This window comes from Acanthochromis polyacanthus, chromosome 15 (genome assembly GCF_021347895.1).
Source record: "Acanthochromis polyacanthus isolate Apoly-LR-REF ecotype Palm Island chromosome 15, KAUST_Apoly_ChrSc, whole genome shotgun sequence".
NCBI classification, from domain to species: domain Eukaryota; kingdom Metazoa; phylum Chordata; class Actinopteri; family Pomacentridae; genus Acanthochromis; species Acanthochromis polyacanthus.
Window position 1 is genome coordinate 12,318,910 of NC_067127.1, and position 20,775 is coordinate 12,339,684.

The 20,775-nt window shown below is 39.6% G+C and overlaps 2 protein-coding genes across 3 annotated transcripts; both read right to left on the reverse strand.

Moving 5' to 3' along the window:
- Positions 1–1,923: 1,923 nt before the first annotated feature.
- Positions 1,924–10,066, reverse strand: erlin1 (ER lipid raft associated 1). 2 transcript variants are annotated; one of them, XM_022205285.2, is made up of 12 exons: positions 9,954–10,066; positions 8,663–8,791; positions 8,285–8,366; positions 7,159–7,205; positions 7,012–7,073; positions 6,801–6,926; positions 6,608–6,681; positions 5,837–5,895; positions 5,615–5,706; positions 5,369–5,458; positions 5,173–5,252; positions 1,924–4,423 (listed from the first exon to the last, which is right to left on the reverse strand). In XM_022205285.2, the coding sequence occupies exons 2-12, from the start codon at positions 8,773–8,775 to the stop codon at positions 4,232–4,234; spliced, it is 1,017 nt and encodes a 338-aa protein (XP_022060977.1). In that variant the 5' UTR covers positions 8,776–8,791; positions 9,954–10,066; the 3' UTR covers positions 1,924–4,231. The 2 variants fall into 2 exon arrangements, with proteins under 2 accessions (XP_022060977.1, XP_022060976.1); XM_022205284.2 differs by having other exon boundaries at positions 9,878–10,042.
- A 177-nt stretch (positions 10,067–10,243) lies between these two features.
- LOC110958655 (inhibitor of nuclear factor kappa-B kinase subunit alpha-like) lies at positions 10,244–19,146 on the reverse strand. The gene is given in 23 exon segments (XM_022205287.2): positions 10,244–10,583; positions 12,436–12,535; positions 12,830–12,879; positions 12,974–13,121; positions 13,227–13,335; positions 13,593–13,642; positions 14,069–14,178; positions 14,253–14,314; positions 14,412–14,563; positions 14,637–14,760; positions 15,221–15,323; positions 15,629–15,664; positions 15,666–15,830; positions 15,946–16,081; positions 16,191–16,298; positions 16,864–16,988; positions 17,095–17,184; positions 17,278–17,366; positions 17,459–17,528; positions 17,614–17,731; positions 17,832–17,926; positions 18,016–18,164; positions 18,736–19,146. Coding segments are annotated over 22 exon segments (2,205 nt in total). The 5' UTR covers positions 18,121–18,164; positions 18,736–19,146; the 3' UTR covers positions 10,244–10,523.
- Positions 19,147–20,775: the final 1,629 nt, after the last annotated feature.

A 20,775-nucleotide genomic window follows, 5' to 3' on the forward strand; every position in this document is an offset into this window, starting at 1 on the left:
AGAAGGGACCTAATACAATGTTTTTCACAGGCTGAGTAGCTCTCCTCATAATGAGTAAACTGACCTTCCAGGGCTCCGTTTGAGTGCATTTACCTTAAAAGCAGATGGTTTAGGAAAACAAGAGCAAAAAAATGATCAAAATGTGCATCAATGAGTCATATACAAGGTCTACAATTAAAATATTATCCCAATATATACAGAAGATTTTTTAAAAAGTCCCTGAAATTCACTGTAAACTTTGTGTACAGTGTGTTTTGTATCTTTCTTTAGCAAATCAGTTACAATCAAACTACAAGCGCAGGGAGGTGAAGTGTCACAATAACTGCACTGTAAATAGTTTTTATGTACATCATAATCAGATGTGTATGATTAACATTATATCACAGTTATCTTCAAGACAGGTACATGATGACAGACTTGAATACTAGAGTATCAGCATAGAAGTATGGAGGAGCTCAGATGGTGAAAAGTGGTGGGAAAAGGCAAAGCAAATGTTCTTTGGAAGACTGAATATACACACACCAACACACACACAAGATAAGAATGTGAAAGAAAAGTGCAGAACAGAGCAGCTATTGATGAATGCGCAGCCTGCCGCTGATGAATCACATTCAGTATCACACTGCTGCTCGGGGACTAGATTTACTCAGAGATGACGGACCACACCCGGACGTCTCTGGGGAGGAGACTGATCCAGGAAGGAGTCGAGGCAAGAAGGAGCATGCAGCACCTGATGAGCGGAGGGACAAAAGGAAGGAAGAAGAAGTGCTGCTTCATCCAGGAAAGCAGCAAAAACCTGACATTGACCTCACTTCCCTGAGAGGGACGGTTTTGAACTCGCTGACTTTGTACCCGACACCAAATAATAAAACCACCGGGCCAACAGACAAACACGCAAAGCCTCCTCAGTTAAAAGAAAGCAAATAAGGATGAGCAAAGTTTAATTACACTCAAAAACATGCTTTATGATCTCTCAAATCCTAATGTGGGTCAGACTAAAGCTGACAACTCCCCCAGAGGGCAAAAAACTGATGATTTGGGACTAAAAGGGTACCGGAGAGCTCCACAAGGACTGAGAGGTCATAAGAGGAAGCTATCCTTCATCTGGTCATCCAGGCAGCGGTCACACGCACACATGCACAGTCTGAGCGCTTCCTGGAAAGCCTTTGTGAACAGCTGACTGGGCGAGCTGAGGCCCGGCCTTGAGGTTTGGAGTCACTCTCTCGGGACGGTGAGCGTTTTACAAACTCAACAGACAAACACAGCTGTTTTTGTAATGTTTACAACACATTATGTGGGTTAGAACAACAGGGGCTGTGTGATAGATTGTGTTTATATATCCAGCAAGTGTTCCCTGAGTCGTCCTCACGTTGCCACAACCATGCAGCCATGAAAATAAATAACTAGCCTACACATGCACATGGTAGAAAACGATGTTTGACTGCAATATTAAAAAAACATTTACTCTGTATGGCCTAAAATGTGGGGCAGGAAGATTTTAAACTTGTTAACTCTAACATTATTTGGAAACCAGAGCCTTTTTTGTGTGCATGTGTGGTTTAAGTGCCCCACAGAGAATAGTAACTTTGAGGTCCTTATTGGTTTGTCTTTGAATTTGTACATTAATTAAATCCTTTTCCAATTCTTGTGTAAACTCAATTGTGGAGACAGTTTTGCATTCTCAACCGTCTTGTCCATTTAACTCATGCTCACTATCCAACTGACCCATTAAAGTGAATTTTGGGGGATTTTTTTTAAACCTCCATTGCTTTGTTTAACTAATCTTGCCTTTCATTCACCACTTAACAAAAGTGGTTTGGAGCCGAGTATTTAAACAGCTCCAACATGGTGTTAGCTCACCTCCTGTTGGCACTAGCGTGTACTACACAACACCCACGCACAACTGCAAACAGAAAAGAGAGGTACCAAAATAGGCTTTTTATTTTACATAAGAACATTGTCAAAACTTGAAAACATTTTTGCATATAAACCTTTTAAAACAAGAAGACAATGTTGAAATTTCACAGATTGTACAAAATATTGACAAAGAAAAAAAATCATTTTCATAAGTGATTCAAACCTCTCTTTTGCATCTTTATTTGAACCCACCACCGAAGCAAATGCAGAGCGCAGCCTTGAACTGGCATTTGGAGGTCACGTAAACAGCACGACATCTTCCAAACATTAACGGCGTCCACTGCGCGTTGTGTCTTTCTCAGCTAGAATCCATGATGAAGCGTACAGTAAAGTATGTACATCCGAGCTCTAGAGAAATCTCACAGCTGAGTCCCAGTGGAGCCTTTTAGTTTTAAGAATCACTGAACCTTTAAGTCTGGAAGTCTGGAGTAACCCATTGTTATTTAAGGCTTGAATTCCGATTAGTGGAAGTATTTCCATGTTTCTGAAACGCAGAGCTGAACGAAAAACCAAAAGCGTAAACACAAAAGAACTAGCACCAACTTGCATCTTTTTTTTAAGCCCAAGCAATATCAACATTCATCTCTAAATAGAACAAAGCTTCTATTTACACAGCATTAAAATACTGTGTAGTATTGGCGCTCGTGTCGTTACAAAACTGATCAGAGGTTAAAGAAATTCTCACTAAGTGTAATTTAATATATTGTAATTCGGCGTTGTGTGTCACTTAGCCAGTAGAACATCCTGGTTAGCAAAGACTGCAGAATTCTGTAGTCCATTAATTCTTGAATTACAGCAAATATGTAAACATTTACAGTGGAAAGGAGGTTATAATTGTTTCACTTCTACAGACCAAAAGCCTCATGTCAGAATTAGACACCTACTGTAAATAGATGGTGCAGTAAAATAGTGATGGTTTAATGGAAATGCCACCATACGTATCTGCAGGAGACGCAACTAATGATTTCTTTTGTTAAAAGCAGTGTAGTTTCCATTTTAATATGACATTAAACCAGAACGAATCCTTCAATCAAAGTTATTTGTTGCTTCGGACTTTTGGAGAGTCCACGCTCTGCCCAACGTTGAGCAGCTGTCTTACGAAAATAAAGTACATTTCCTGAGAATTTGCATTTAACCACGTCTGAATTAGCTCTATAACAACAGAGATGGCAGACAGTCGCAGGCTCTACTGATCATCTGAATCAACCAAACTACAAATTTCCACATGCATGGGCCCGATAATCAAAACCAGACGGAGGGAGGAACAATGTGACAACTTCTTGACATGGAATAAAAACCATATTTTCCTACACGGGGACTGCCCACTATTATTCAACTGCTTTATCATAGCGTTCCCGTATTAGCTGTTAATCATCCTGAATTAGTCTGAAAAGACAAAATGTGATTTTCTTTAAGCAGCACTTTTTTTCCCGCTCATTCTCCTTCACAGTCGGTGAACAGATCTCAACCACAACTAACACTAGATAATATACTACACTACTACCAACCTGACAACTCATCCAAGACTTCACTAATCACATCTGAATAATTTTAGTTTAGGAATAAAGCTGGGCTCCATCTAGTGCTGCTGCAATCCCTACATTTACCATGCTCAATAATCTGTCTGTAACCTGTCAAGAGTGTTATTAGTTCATCCACCAGCAGCTTTTGACATCAGGCGAGATAAAACAGTCCTCACACTGATTTGAGCCGGCAGAGAGCAGCGAACCAGTGACTCAGTGCAAGAGAAGATGGCACAGAGATGACTTTTCCCGCCTCACACGCTCCTATTGTCCATTCAGTGTTTAATTAGTGTCACCTGTCGGATTCCAGTGCAGCTAAATCAGAGGTTAATTCTCAAAAATCTATTAATTCATTTTCATCAACAAATCATTTTTTTCTTGCATACAATAAAAAAAAAAAAAAAAGGTAATGCAGCTCCAGAAGCAAAATTAAACACAAGCACATGTAAATTGGGGCGACCACTTGCTGTCGCCTTCCCAGGCATAAGCATTCGTATGCTTTTGATTTTTAACTATGGCATCAATCTCATTCCTAAAGCACGTCTTTTCGGAAAGAGTGGAAGATTCAGAAACTTTTCCTTTTCATCTTATACCTCTCACTTTCACTCGTCTTTCACTTTAAGTTTTCCAACTCTTTCTTTGCCATTTAGATTTAAGACTGAAGTGTTTTGTTCACCAAACTAGCTGCAAAGCTCCTTCACCTATCATCTTCAGTTCAGTGTTTTCCTCCCCACTGACAAGACAAGTCCTCAGCAGGTTCTCCTGTCCTGTGCAGAGGCAGAGCTGTGGACTCACTGTCCGTCTGGCTTCATTTTAAACGAGTCCTGTTCAGCATTTGGCAAAGAAGGGGAGCGTGCAGACTTTGGGGGGCTGTTGGTTCCCTCTACAAACATGTTGGGGATGTCCTGGCCAAAGTAGATCTTACTGTTAGCTGCGATGGCCTGGTACTTCATCAGCTCCAGGTATTCCGGCGTTAACTTCAGCTGTGAAGATTTCAGACAAAGACAACAATATGTGAGAGGTAGATGAGCACTGGGTTATGTCACAGCACTGGCATGAATCCTAATGAGGTCTGACTATGTACAGCACCTACTTGGCTGAAAATAAACAGCTGCTGGAGTGACTTCAGTAGAGTGGAAGCAGTTGATATGAACTTTGAGTGAGATTACCCAAGTTTCTACAGGATCTGACTGAGCTCAAGGGGATAATGATTAACTGATCATAACATCTCATTCTGACCCTAAATAAAACCCAAAAACTGAAGGGAAAAATGTGTGGGTTGGACTGAAGTTCAAACACAGATTTGATTGACAATTTATACGATATGCGTTCAGTCAAAAACAGTCAAACCAGGGCTCACTTTTGATCCCGGAGGACGAAAGGTGTATGGAACTGGGAGGACATTACGAGGGTTAATCAGAACCCTAAAAAAAATCTGAGTTTCGTTGACTCACTCACAGGAAGGAGGGGAAAATGTCAACAGTTAGTTTGATAAACACCAGTTAGACAACTTTTACGCAACATGGTCTGAATCTATTTATTGAGTTCTGTACTGATCATGTGGTGAAATCTTCACCACAAACAGAAAGCAGCGGTTAGTATTAGGTCAATTCTGACATCATTCATTGTGCAGCTCTCATGAAAATACCTTGATTATACTTCAAAGTGATTACATTACATGGAGTGAGACGGCTATATGTTTATGTATCAAAGCATGTTAACAGTCTTTTACCGTGTTAGCTTCAGCAGACTTGGCAGCAGTGTAATATTCTGCATCAGCTTTAGCCTTCTCCCTGGCCAGGAAGGCAGCATCTAAAACAAAGAAACAGTGTTGAATGAGACACTGGCTCATGACAAAGCAGCACACCAGCCACCGAGGAACACACAAGTCCACCTCACAGATGGGAAGTGAAAGCAGTCAGACTAACCCTCTATTTCAGAGATCTTCTTCTCCGTCTCTTTCTCCATGACCTTCTGCTGGAACTGGATCTCTGCTACCTGGGCCACTTTCTGTGCCTCTGTAGGAGAGAAAAACATGAGCTATACAGAAAGAGGAGGCCGGCTGGGAGGTTACACATGAGTGACTGCATCAGACAAACTGCTAAAATTGTACGGACGGTTATGCAAATAAATAAAACTAGCTGGCTGATTTACAGTAAAACAAACACATTTACCAATAATGGCCTTCTTCCTTTCGGTTTCTGCTTCCTTTTCCACAACCTTCTGCGTCTGAGCTGTTATTAGCAGACGAGTCTTCTCTGCCTCCCTGCATACAGACACACACACAAAAATGAGGTCCTTCAAGTGTTTTGCTTTCCGTGTGGTCCTACTTGAACTGAGTGGGTGGGTCACAGAGAAGCTGGAGCCTGTGCTGGTAAGTAGTTTTACAAACTCACATGAGTTCAAAGTTCCTCCTGATAGCCTCGGGGATCTTTGGCTTGGTAACACGGACAGCCTTCATCAGGATGTGGAAATGGTGCAGAAGAGAAAATAGAGAGAAAAACATGACTCTTTGCTCACAACCAGTGGTTTTTACAGAAATAGGATGACTGGATAGAACTGATCTACTAGCATTTGTTCACAATTTGAGTCGAGAATTGCAATGACACTCATTATTTATACTTGTATGATAGCAGTCCTGATATAGAGAACTACAGCATAGGTTTGTGTTTATAGTTTGGCATCGGCTTTGCCCATTTAATAGCACCACCACAATACTGAATGGATGTTAAATCAGTGTAACTTATCTTTTGCTTTGTCTCAATAGCAGTCAGTTGTAAATACGTACAACAGATTGCCCAGTGGTGATCAGAACAACGCCTGATGGTTGATAAAACCATTTTATATTAATCTGAGAGCATCAATAATTAACAAACGACTCTGCACCTTGATCTCTACTGTCCATATACCTGCTGCTACTGATTGATTCTAGCTGGTGTGTGTATGCAAAGAGTCTAAGAACCACATGTGGCCCCATCTTATTTCCCATCTTTAGTTGCCAGATCTATTACCTCGTAAATGTGTGTACAAGCAATGTCTGACATTACTGATTGTCAAATTAAATAGGTATGGGAGAGGGGTTTAAAAGAAAAAATGTATTTAAATGCCTATTTCATGATTTTACAATGTAAAAATTAATAAAATGCAGCTTGTGTGCGTTTAAATACCTGTATTGTAAGTCCAGGTGCCATCGCATTCAGGTCTTTTTGCAATGCAGTCTTGAGGTTCTCATCAATAATGTCTGTAAGACAACAAACAGCAACTGCTAGAAAACACACAATGCTGTGCTTCACATCTTTGGAATTTCAGGAATGAACACACACTGCATACTGTGTTAGAAAAAGACAAAAATGTATTCACCAAATAACTCAATGTAGACCTCTTGTAGTGTGTGCACACTGCAGAACTGGTTGAGTTCATGGTGAATCTTGTTGAAAATGAGAGTTTTGTCATAGTCAGCAGTGTAGTTCCTCACAATGTCCACCACTGCAGAGGACGGAACAAGAGCAACAGTTAATAAGTCAAACAAATGAGGAACTTTTGCAATGAAAGACATTTGAATGTGTTTTACCTGCGGAAGGGACCAGCATGTTAACTACTTCTATCCTGTCAAAATAGATCATCACACCACCACTGTGAGGAACAACAAAACAAAAAGTTAAATACATAATCATTTACACGAGCGGATCAATTTCTTAATCAGTAAGCGCAGTCGTACCTTGTTCCACAAGGCACATTCTTGATCTCATCTGTTTGGAGCGTAGTCTGAAACACAAATTCAAAACAGATGTTAGTAGTTTCTGTTAAGTATCTACGATTACATTAGGTAGTGCAAGTTTGTTTAAGGTTAAAATCTGTTATATACAATATATACATACATCTCATGAATCCAATTTAATGCTAATTGTAAAAGTTCATTAAGAGACTAGAAATAGTAGTTTGATAAAGTAATATTCAGTTCAGTAAATTTCAGTGTTACAGCTTTGTGATGACAACTAAACCATCTGCACAGCAACTGACCCCAAACCATGAGATGAATTTGAAAACTCTAGGGGAAAAAAGCTAATACATAAACCTTGGTTAGGGTGATTTTATTAAATTTTACTGTCATTTACAGATTGTGAGTACTACAGGTTTTTAAAAACTATGAATTTCATTTTCAACTAACAAGGCAGAAAATAATTTTGTCTCCCCAAAGATCTTGTCTTTGATTTCTACACCCAGTAAACAATCAAAAAAGTACCTCTTTATCACACAGGACCCTAGTAACCTATCTCATCTACAAAAAAAAACTTGTATTCTCACTGTGGGCTAGAATAATGTACAGTGAGTTGACAGTTGTAGATGAAATGATTTTAATCCTATTCTATGTGTGCATTTGTGCACTTTTTTGAATATGTAATATCCACTGTTGAGCACTGTTAAAGGTGATTTTCTGTTACTGTGACAGAAAATAATGTCATCTTAGATTTATGAAATTTCACCTTCTATTTCACCTTCTGAGACTTCAGAAAACCTGACAACGGTGTAAAATCAACTGTTATCCCATTAACATCAGCAATTGTTCAGCAAAATAGCAGAAATTTTCTTAACTGTTTACTGTAATAGAGCAGAGTATGTTTTTAAAAATTCAGTCGCGTTTCTAAGCATCTGTACTAGCACAATACCAGTGCATTAACTTTGTGTCAAACAGACCCGCTGCAGCCTTGGTTGAATGACAACTGCTTCGTGCTGTAGCTGACTTATTTATAGAAGTTCTCATGAGCAGCACCTCATGGCAGACTCTTCCATTGGATATGCCTCAGTTAAGAGGCCAAGTATCAGGGCTAAAAATTTTAGTTTACCTGAACTGATCTGTAGGTGGTAATGAAAGGCAGCATAATGTGATATCCAGGACCGTTGGGAGAAGTCAGCAAGGCCCCACCTCTGAAACAAATACAAACAAATTGTTTGATCTGCATTCTCAACATCAGGTTATGTCATGTACTGTTTATATTTAAGAAGAGTGGATGAAAGTAGTAAAACATACTACATGTGAATAACGCATACAAAAATGGACTACTGTAAGCCTATGATCTCTCTGGTCCAACATGTTTGAAGCATAGAAAATCTATATGCATCAAAATACAAAAATATCGAATAATTGAATCAAATAATGTGGTGTTGCCATTGTTAATATATACGTTTTGTAATATTTCTGCCAGACAGATGTATTAGAATACCTGTAGTACACAGCAAGATGTCCTTCTTCTATTTTGTGAATAGAGGAGTGCAGCATGATGGCCATCACTCCTGCAATAGCTGCAAAAACTGCCCCTACATGTGGCATTGTCATCCTTACTAGCACTCACCTGAAGACACAGAAAAAAAAAAGCATGAAGATATGGAAACATTTATACCACAAACATTAAACCCTCTGGGCACCATTACACCTACAGCCAGCCGTGCACTGCAGTTTGAGCAGCAGGACATGCAGTTTTCAGTTACCAGTCGATCAAAGGAATCCTTGCTGAAAGTATAATTCAACAGATCTGCCATAAAGCCTTCCTTCGGCTTTACAAAAATAATTTGAGTTGTTTATGATCAAAGCTTGAAGGTTTTTGACGCTGTAGTGCTGTTGGATCATATTGCTTAACACTGAGATGTGTTTCTAATATTTAATCTGCCCTCAAACTGGTGTGATATTATTGTAAAATACTATGTGTAGCTATCAGTAAACCAATGGGATATGAAAAGGACAGAAAAGGTATTTGTACTGAGTGGTGTTCAACTGAAGGAAACCCTGGTAGTACAGAGGAACACAAATATTTCTGTCTGTGTGGTATTTCGTTATCAAAGCACTGCTTTACAAAAGCACTGAGATTGTTTTCTCTTTCTCCGGAGTGGGATGTCACTCTGGGAGTTCTTTGCTATCATCTACGCAGGATTATCAGAGTCTAAATAACACATTACGCATAGACTACACAGCCTCCCATATCTACAGCTTGGCGTGTTTATATGACTGTATCAGGTCTCCATACCAGACTGACCCTCAGCTAGTAAGTGTACATACTTCAACACATGTGCACCCAGGTTGGCTGGACCCTTTCCATGTAGTTAACATTTTACGTTGGTCGAACAGCTAACGCTAACATGCAAGATGAGCTTGCAGAATGACTTTAAGCAGGCATATAGCGAGTAATTCCTCTTTCAGCATATGAAGCAATACGAAGCTTCACGGCTACGTATTTTTAATGCAACTATCCCAATGAATTACACTAACTCAGTAGAAGTGGAGGCTGACCCACCATTCGTTCGTTAACCTAGCTGGCTGGGTTAGCTAGCTAGCTTGGTAGCTAGCTAGCTTACAATATCGGGTGGGTTCGGAAGTCACTCTGCAGCTATATGCTAACTTTAGCTTGCTAGTCTGCTAGTGTAAAGGGAACGAGTGAACTCACCTTACTCTGCGCTAAATTAAAATCATCCGGATATAAGCGTTGGCGTAAACGACAAGCTTATGATAAATAAAATTACCACTGTATGGCTCCGTCTCCCTTCTGGTCTTATCATTCAACCACCCAGCCCCCTCACCCCGCCTCCCACTGCTTTCTCTCTCCCTTTGACTTGTTACACGATGCTGCCTTCATGGACTGTGGGAGAAACAGCTGCTAATGTGGTATTAAAGGGCGCTGACAATATAAAATTCTCCAGCTGTTTCCTGATATAAAATCCTATTAAAATTGGATTGTATATAAATATATACAAGTACAATCCAGACCAAACGTGGGGAAGCCGGATCAAATTTGTGCAAAAAAAAAATTCAGTTACATTGGTGCAAAAATTTATTCACATTCCATCATGCATAGTTGGTTAGCAGCATAGTTTTACTCCAATCAATATCATCAATTAAATAAATACATCATAGCTACACTTGGATTCAATAGTATAGTTTTAAGTTAAAACATGAATAGCTTACCAAATCATGCTGTTTAACTGTATTGCAGCATTACAAACATCGAAATGACATCATATGGAATAACAAAGCTTTCAGATAGTGTAACTCTAATAAGGCACTTTTTACAGTAAAAAGTCTTTGGCCAGTTGCTACAATTTCTGAGCTTCCATTTTCTCTGAGCCGTACTGAGTCCAGCTCCAGTCCTGATCCTAAAGACAGAAGAAACATGTTTATGCAATAATACTACAAACACAATTCCCCATCTACATTTCATGCATATCTTCATATTGTTATATATATATATATACACTACCAGTCAACAGTTGGAACACACCTTCTCATTTAATGTTTTTTCTTTATTTTCATTACTGTTTACATTGTGGGTTCTCACTGAAGGTATCAAAACTATGAATGAACACATATGGAATTACGTAGTAAAGAAAAAGTGTGAAATAAGTCAAAACATATTTTATATTTTAGATTCTTTAAAATAGCCACCCTTTACTTTAGTTATTGCTTTGTACATTCTTGGGATTTTCTCAATGAGCTTCATGAGGTAGTCACTAGAAATGGTTTTCCAACAGTCTTGAAGGAGTTCCCAGAGATGCTGAGCACTTGTTGGTCCTCTTGCCTTCACTCTGCAGTTCATTTAATCCCAAACCATCTGGATTGGGTTTAGGTCAGGAAACTTTGGAGGCCAGGTCATCTGATGCAGCACTCATCACTCTCCTTCTTGGTCAAATAGCTCTTACGCAGCCTGGAGGTGTGTTAGGAGTCATTGTCCTGTTGAAAAATAAATGATGCTCCAACTAAACGCAAACCAGATGGGATGGGATGTCGCTGCAGGATGCTGTGGCAGCCATGCTGGTTCAGTGTGCCTTCAGTTTGGAATAAATCCCCAACAGTCAACACCATCGCACCTCCTCCTCCATGCTTCTAGGTGGGAACCATGCATGTACAGACACAGCGGGAGGAAACAAAGATCTCACATTTGGACTCATCAGACCAAAGCACACATTTCCATTGGTTTAATGTCCATTCCTTGTGTTTCCTGACTCAAACTAATCTCTTCTGCTTGTTGCTTTTCTTTAGTAGTGGTTTCATAGCAGCTATTTCACAATAAAGACCTGATTGGCAGAGTCTCCTCTGAACAGTTGATGTAGAGATGTGTCTGCTAGAACTCTGTGTGGCATTGATCTGGTCTCTAATGAAGTGCTGTTAATTTGGTATTTCTGAAGCTGGTGACTCCTCAGCAGCAGAGGTGACTCTTCGTCTTCCTTTCCTAGGGCGGTCCTCATGTGAACCAGTTTCATCATAGCGCTTGATGGTTTTTGCGACTGCACTTGGGGGATACATTCAAAGTTTTTACAATTTTCCAGACTCACTGACCTTCAGTTGTTACAGTAATGATGGACTGTGATTTATCTATTCTTAGCTGATTGGTTCTTGCCATAATATGGCTTCTAACTGTTGTCAGCTGTGTACCAACCTGACTTCTGCACAACTCAACTGATGGTCCTAACCCCATTAAGAAGGCAAGAAATTCCACAAATTAACCTTGACAAGGTACAACTGTGAAGTGAAAACCATTTCAGGTGACTACTTCATGAAGCTTATTGAGAGAATGCCAAGAATATGCAAAGCTTTCATCAAAGCGAAGTGTGGCTATTTTGAAGAATCTAAAATCTAAAACATGTTTAGAGTTATTTAACAATTGTTTGTTTGCTACATAATTCCATATATCTTGCTTCACAGTTTTGATATCTTCAGTATGAATCTACAATGTAGAAAGTAGTAAAAAATAAATAAACATTGAATGAGAAGGTGTGTCCAAACTTTTGACTAGGTGTGTGTGTGTGTGTGTGTGTGTATGTATATATATATATATATGCTATCAGAAGCAAAACGTCAGTAGAAAGTAAATTACACAAGTGATCGATGATATTCACAATAACAAATCAGACTATTTTTAACATTGAGTAGGTACATTGACATGCAAGCTGTTACATCAGGGATCTGTATATATGCACGAGCACACTCTTTCACACATGTATACCATACCATGACACTGTGTTCCATCTCCAGGGTGGCGTCTTGCAACAGAGAAGTGAGCTGACCTAGATAACGCTGGTTGTCATCCAGTAACTGATTAACCGTTTCACTGAAAGAGAACAGGAGAAATAAACTTGACAGCAAGTCTTCAGGTAATTATTAATTCTTGAGAGTCCATTTTCTACAGCTTCCTTGACTTTAAAGGCAATGGAGTGACCTCTCGTGGCAGTTTTCTGATGCAACAGATCATACAATTTGTTATACAGTATCAAAGTCAGTGTGGAACTCAAAAAACAGACACACAACCTTCCCCTTATTAGTTTTTTTTTTTCAGATATAGCACTAACATAACAACAGCTCTGTGAAACTTTCAGCAGAGCATTGCAACTTGAACAGACCTTACCTGTCAGTGGGTTGTTGTATAAGTGACTGACTTGGAGAATTGCTCTGAGCCTAAAGACACAACCACACACATTATAAGCTGCAGAACAAAAACATCATTAAAAGCTAGAAAAATTTTCCGTAGTGTCATTTATTATATGCTCACACAGACAATCCTGAGGAGGTACCAGAACTCCTTCTGTCTCTTCATTTGCATCTGCATCACTGCTGCTTCTGCAGTTTTAATGTCCACTACCGCCCTCTCCAGCTTTGGGAACAAATCCACAATGCGCTGCTTACACACCAGAATTGTACTACAAAAAAAGAGAAAGAACAGGCAACTATAAAAATAATACCTCAGTTCGGCTGAGCTTTTCATGCTTGTGAATGTATCTGAACTAAACTTGCAGATAAATTACCTCAGGTGAGTGTACAAGTCTTTCAGTACTCTGTCCTGGTTCTGAACCGTCTGGAGTATGGTCTTTACCATTTCTGAGCTGTCGCTGTAGCCGTGTGGAGGGTCAGGACCTACAGAAAACATACTTATCATCCATCTACAACACACACTACACACTATCAATCATACATCCTGATTTTTTTTTTTAAATTACAGCTATAGTGGGACCCTGGCACCCATTTGTTCGGTGAATCCTCCTGCATTTCCTCCAACTTATTTATTCCGACTAAATTATATCCATTACCTGATTCCCCAGCACTATTGTTGGCTATATTCAACTACAGGAGCCCCTATAACCCATGTGTGGTATTATATTGTTGGTACTGACTTTTGCACTTAGCTTTCAGCTGCTTGTACAGTTCAATGGCCTTTTTTTCACTGGAAATAAAGAAGAAACAAAGAATTAACTTGTGAAAACAACTGCTACTCTTAGGGACAGGTTGATATCCATCTTAAAACAATAGTGTCCATGTGTACATTAAAAATCACATTCAAATATGTATTCCAAATTTTTCTGAAGTTAACAAGATGCTTCAGGAGTCTGATGTAAAAAAAAAAACAACAACAACGGGTGGTTACTTTCTGTTCAGTACTATGTTCATTCTTTGTATTTCCTTGCTTTGCTGTAGCAATAACACAAAATGTCCCCCATCACTTCCACTGAAATCACTTTAGGGTATGGATTATTAATAGAAGAATTCATTCTATGCACATATGGACTTCTGACTACTGCTTTAAGCTAGACTTTCTGAACCAGTCCTTAAAAGAAATGACTATAATGTAAGCACAGTATGAGATACTGACAGCTGTTCCATGATGTCCCCCTGTCTCCTTGCAAATGGACTCCTCTGCAGTTCCACAATCTCAGAATGCAGAGCCACAATTTCCTCATCCAGATATCCCACATCTGCAACCTACAGCAGAAAGCCACTTAGCATTGCAGTGTCTTTACATAAATTAAATTTGTGTAGAATTACAACCGTCCTACCTTCGTAAACTCGTCAGCCTTCTCTTCATTGTCCTGCCATGACTTCAGCATTTTTTCTGAAGCTTCAAAGAAACACACAACAGCAACAGTTAACTTAATGCTTCAGGAATGACTTGAAACTAGTGCATGTGTTACAACAGGACGTTAACATCCACTCACAGATGCCGGTGTTTCTCTGCTTGGTGTATTGCTCGAGGTCATGCTGGATGCTGGTCTTAAAGAACGCCAGTTTGGCTCGGAGCTGCTGCGACTGGGAGAACAGCAGGTTCTTGTATCGAGTTAAGTTGGTGTTGTAGCGCAGCAGACTCAGCCTACACAGACACAAATTAAACGTGTTTCACTGTGTGAGTGCACATATGCGTTTGTGTGCGTTTATGAACTTACATGGCAGCTCTCTGGCCCTGGTACAGTCGAATGTAGTCCTCTTTCAGTCCGCAGATGTAGCTGACTGCTTCGCCCCACACCTTCCTAAGAGCAGACAGGGGCAGCTGTGTCTTTGTCTCCCTGACTGAGACAACATGGTGCACAAAGATACAGGATTTCCACACTAATCTGGACAACACTTTCAAAATATTTGCTTTGCTAAAAACACTGATAAAGACCTTACACTCATGACTAGCACGTCTGAACAAAAACACATAAATATAAATTTAATTTATATTTATTTCAGAATATGCTTTTCAGGTAAGAATGTTACCTGCCAAAGATCCACTGACTGGTTTAACTGGTTTATTAGTCACTTGAGAAAGAATGTAGAATGTGAGGCTTATTCATGAATTTGGGTTATTGGTAAATTAAAGAAAACAAACTTTGATCAGAATATGTGGTTTATTGTTACTATTCTCATAACTGCATCCTGTTACTAACTTGCAATGCCAAAGCACACACTCCAGAGATTAGTAGAAACTAAAGAGTTATGTTAATTTTTTTTTTTTTTTTAAAGTTCAGTGCACAGTAATATATCTCACCTATAAAGTTGACACTGTCTGGCAGAGGTCTGGCAGTCAGTGGTCCAGAGTACTTGGTCAGGCTCTTATCAAACAGGAAGACTATGGAGGTGTCCCAGCCACGCTAAAATAGATATATTATTGAACATTACTGTGAATGTGTTAAGACAAAACAACAACAACAATAAAAACCTGGAATCTAAAAGTTATTTTTCCTTATTGTTAAAGTATGAAGGGTAAACAAATAAAATGGAAAAACCCTTTCTTTTTACAAGAAACAGTACTGTGTAACTCAGGACTACCCATTATTTCACAATAAACTAATATTTTTAAAATATGGAGATAAGAAACAGTAACTGCTGTTGTCCACTGCTGTATAAATCTGCGGCTGCATCTGTTTGAGATTAGATCTTTTTTGCTGTCACATACCAATCCATCAGGGAGACCGTGTGCAGGTGGTCTGCGGTGGGTCGAGGGAGATTCCCGTCTCCTGCAGCAGCTCTTGACTCAGCGGGGAGATGTGTGTCTGAGTGTGTGTTTCCAGACGAAGCTGCAGGGAGTGCAAGCTCTCCTCAGCACCCAAAACCACCGAGTGCAGCTGTGCTGACGTCATGTCCAACACATGGATGACCTGGGCATGTAAACGTGCAGAATGCTTTGATTACTACCCTCTAGTCAGCGTGAAACCACAAAAGCATTCCATAAAGTCTGGTTTAAGTGACACAAGGAAAGTTCACATGACTGACCTTCATGTTGAGAATTTTCTGCAGAGTTGTGTAGCAGTACGGCTTGTTTGTGTCGGGATCCAGACCTCCACCTCGCGTCGCAGGGTCCCACAGCAGCAACATCTGCAGAAGAGACTCTACTGGTTCTAGCACAGGCCTGCAAACACACAAAACACACGGAAACACACATGGACACAGGTTAGATGCTAGTTTGAATATGGTACGCTTGACTGCTAGGTATGAAAAAGGCGTCTTTTCAACTCTACCTGCTGAGGTTGTTGGGATATGGAAGACGTGAGGAGAATCTGACTTCTCCATTCATGTCCTCTACGGCCATGATGTCTTTGGGACCTTTGTTCTTGACTTTGCTTGTCCTACAAAAGCAGGAAATACGCAGCCAAAGACAAGAATTAAAATCCACAAAATGCTCATTAACATTCTGTATTCACTTTGAACGTGTCTCCACTTCTAATACACAATTATTATGCAGATTTACATACATATTGTTCATCACCACCCCTTTAGGAAGAAGAGTATGTCATACATACACCGATCAGTCACAACAAAAAGAACACTGACATGTGACATTAATAACAGTGATCATCATGTTACAATGCAATGCTCTCCTTAAAAAAAACTTGGATCAAGACATTGATTTGGATGTTACTTTGAGCCACACCACCCATCTAAGCACACTGTAGTTTATTGTAACTTTGTCAAGTTTCTTATATACCTGTGTAATACAACATTTATGTCTAACATTTGTTGTAGATGTGCAAAGTTTAGCATGACAGCTAAATATCTTTACATTATATTTGTGTATTTATATACGGAGGCATCATGCAGTGTTGAATCCCCAAAATGTGTGTTTCGTGTCATGCTTATGCCAAGGTCTTTAAGTTTACAGATGAAAGATGCATCAATGTAATGTTGTCTCACCACTGTACAGGCTGCATGTGGTGCAGAAAGGGGCGAAAGCCACAAGTGCATTCAAAGATTACTGTCCCAAAGCTCCAGTAGTCCACAGTTACAGTGTAGGGTTTACTCTCAAACAGCTCTGGAGCCTGGCACACAAACAGACAGATTTATTCTAACAGAGCATGATTGCTGACATCCTCTGAAAGAAACACTGAATCATAGAGGGGTGCAGCGCGGTGATGCAACACTTACCAGATACTGAAGAGTTCCAACAAAGGATGTACAGAGACTTCCCTGCTCCAGGTCTTTTGCATAACCCAGATCTATGATTTTATGGACCAGCTGGAAGAAACATGTTTTCAGTTTGAAAGCAAGGCACAGAAAAATATAGACTACATATATGAAATTGCAGAGAGAAAAGAGAAATAAGCTCACCTTCCCATCAACCTCTTGTAAAACTATGTTCTCGGGCTTTAAGTCTCTGTGAATGATCTTATTTTCATGGAGATATTGGATACCAGAACCTGTATTTGTAAAGGAAAAATCCATATATATTATGGATAAATATGTGATTATAGTGACCTGTTGTCAAAATAACAGCTGATGAAAACTTTACCAATGTCACTGAGCAGCGAAAGGACCTCACTCTCCTTTAGTCCACAACAATTTTCTGGTTTATTCAGCAGCTAAACAAAGAGGCACATCAATTAAGTGAAAAGCTTGAAAAGACAACATGTTGTTTAGGGTTTTTTTAAAATATTTATTTGGTACCTTGCGTAGATCTCCTCTTGAACAGTACTCCATGGCCAGCAGCGGTAGGTCATTTAAAGCAATGGAGCTCAGTTCTTCTGGTACTTCTCTGGCCTGAACTACGTTCACATGGTTCAGTCTGCAACAGAAAGAGCCCCAAACATTCTGCAACGGCTTGACAAGTACAAAAGCACAGTGAAAGGCGTCTTTGTCAGTACGAGCAGATGATTTACACTCACTTCTTCATTATCTGAATCTCTCTGCTCCAGCGGTCTTTGTTCCTGGAGTTCAGCTCCAGGCGGCAAAGTTTCACAGCAATCTTCGTTCCCAACTCCTGCTCCAAACACAGACAGCAAGTAAAACAACGGCAACACACATCCGGGTCTGGGATTTAGGCTGTCCTTGATATGTAACAGAACTTACAAGGTGCTGGTACAGGTAGACATGTCCAAAGCCTCCCGTCCCAAGTTCCCCCTTCATCTCCCAGGAGCCACAGAGCTGGTTCTGTTTCAGTGCTGTCCGCTCCATAGCCTGAGGTCTGCTGAAGCCACCGGGCACAGTGCAAAGGACCTCTGCTAGCAAGGGCCAAAACAACAACAAAAAGTCTTATTCACCCCAGGGAACATCGGTCTTCACTGTAAACTTTAAAGCATCTTTGCTTTAAACCTTTAATTTGAGTATGTATACCGCCTGTAGCACCTTTATGTGAACCAGCAGAGAACAGTGTTGTTGTTAGCAGTTAGTTGGCTTGTACAGCATGTATTAAAGCAACATTAGTGAATAACACCAGTGTTTGTTAACCTTTCCTACTTTATTTCACATGGATATTAAAGTCTTATCTACGTTTAACTCTATTTTATAGCTGAGTTTACTGTCACTGTATCAGCCTCTTATGTTATTGCTTTACTATATATATATATATATATATATATATATATATATATATATATATATACATATCTCAGTGGTGCAGACATTTGTACTTTTCTCCTACTGTTGCTAACTAGCAGTCAGTAGGTCATTTGTTGTTGTAGGATTGACTGAGTTAGGTTAGTGAAGTAAGATTATTCAATGACAGCTGGACTATCTTGAACAAAACGGCTACGAGAGCAACATTTCACCCTTTAAATGTTACCTACTCACCTGTGCAGCAGCTCAGAGTCTTCAGACGACAGTTAGCTCACTTTGTGTGTCAGAACATTGTTGCTGCAGAGTTAGCTACCGTGTGTTTACGGTTCGTTTTCTTGTTTAGTGTTGAATAAGAAGACCGAACCGGCGAAATCACACCTTCACTTCTGTGGGTACACCAAACATAGCTTAAAGTTGAAGTTTGTGTCCTGTTTTTGTTGTAGTTTTGTGTGGAAATCCGCTACGATTGACAGACAGCTTAATACCTGCGTAAAGTGAAGTACAACGCTGACAGGCAGGCGGTGTGTCTGCGCATGCGTGTACAACTCCACAGCAGCGGTGAGACAAGAGTGTTTACGGTCCTTCTGAGGGGGATTTCCAAACAACTCACAGGTGTGGAGTTAGCCCACTGCTTTTTCTCCTTTTACCACCAAATCTGAGCCCATCCCTGAAAGCTACGAATGAATATTTCCAAACTGCGACGATGTCTCAATTTGTTCACTAGATGGTGCAATAAGCATAGCTTCAGGCCTGATCCCACGCAGTGACTGAAAGGGACAGATGTGAAATTTGCTCACTAACCCTAAGTACACCTTCTGAGTACCTTATACCTATATATACACTTGTTGCTTTAGAAGCAAATATTGAAAATGTTGGCTCTTCTGCATGTATCTGAAAGCTAACTCTGATACATATTCAATTATCATACAAAAAGCCGTCACATATTATTATAACTTCCGCTATCCTGCATAAATTGCATTGTCCCTTACCAGCTGCAATATCTAAAGAATACAGACAAAATGTATCTACAGTTCTAAACTAATTATACAATATACAGTACACCAGAGTAACCACTGTTGTTTAATATTTAATCATTTCTTGTAATCAATTAGTTGTTCATCTATAAAATGTCAGAAAAGTGTGAAAATACTAATTATTGCTTCCCAAAGCCCAAAATTTAAAGATTACTTAGAGTTCGCAGGGGAGGAATGAATCAGAAAATATTCAGATTTAAGAACTGTATATGTTGTTTTCTAAAAAATAGTTTAACCGTGGCCGTTATTTTATTAGACAGCTCATTGAATTATCTTTTCTTTGATATATACTATATGATTCTGAATGGGCTGATAATATGTATTTTTCCTTTTGGTACTTCAAGCATATTTCATGCTTATGTATGGAGCTTATGTATTAACTTTTACTTGTAACAGATGGTTTCTGCATGATGACATTCAGCTTTTATCCAAGTAAAATATCTGAGTACTTATTTTAGCATGAGTTAGTTTTTGTGAACAGTAAACAGCAGAGGAGAAACATGAACAGAAACACAGGAATTCACCTCCCATTTGCTGTACAGTAGGTATCATTGTTATGATAAAAGGGAACAGCTAACGTTTAACAGTTTCAATACTGATATTTTAGTCTGCTTTCAGTCTGTCATAAATGCCACCACATTTTTATTCATATTCCCTGTTCATTTACAGATTAGAATAATCGAGCCTTTTTAACAATCAAATGTGATATTTCATCAACATCCTCTTTTTGTGGAAGTGCAACATTTCTACATCTTTCAAGCAGAACATGAGCTCATGCTAGACTGCAAGAATTGTGCAATTAATTAACAATAAAAACAGTGGTCAAGGGCTGATGAAATGTGGGTCAGGGTTGTTATTAGTCATAATGAAGCAACATTCCTTGGAGATTTTGTTGCATTTGTTATTGACGTATATACACTCACTGGCCACTTTATTAGGTACACCTTGCTAGTGAAAGGTTGGACCCCCTTTGCCCTCAGAACTGGCTCAGTTCTTTGTAACATACTTTCAACGAGGTGTTGGCAACATTCCAAGATTTTGGTCCATATTGACACGAGAGCATCGCGCAGTTGCTGCAGATTTGTCGGCTGCACATCCATGATGAGAATCTGCCGTTCCACCACATCCCAAATGTGTTCTGTTGGACTGGTGACTGTGGAGGCTGTTGGAGTCCAGTGAACTCATTGTCATGTTCAAGAAACCAGTTGAGATGATTTCATTTAGTGGCCTACTGACTATA

Bases quoted from the DNA above. Each gene is read 5' to 3' on its own strand.
- erlin1 (XM_022205285.2), bottom strand. From the start codon at position 8,775: ATGACAATGCCACATGTAGGGGCAGTTTTTGCAGCTATTGCAGGAGTG. The intron at 5,707-5,836 runs GTGAGTTTGTAA...GTCTGTATGCAG, and splicing joins AGGAGGAACTTTGAACTCAT to GGAGGCAGAGAAGACTCGTC. The intron at 4,424-5,172 runs GTAAAAGACTGT...AAATCTTCACAG, and splicing joins AGTCTGCTGAAGCTAACACG to CTGAAGTTAACGCCGGAATA.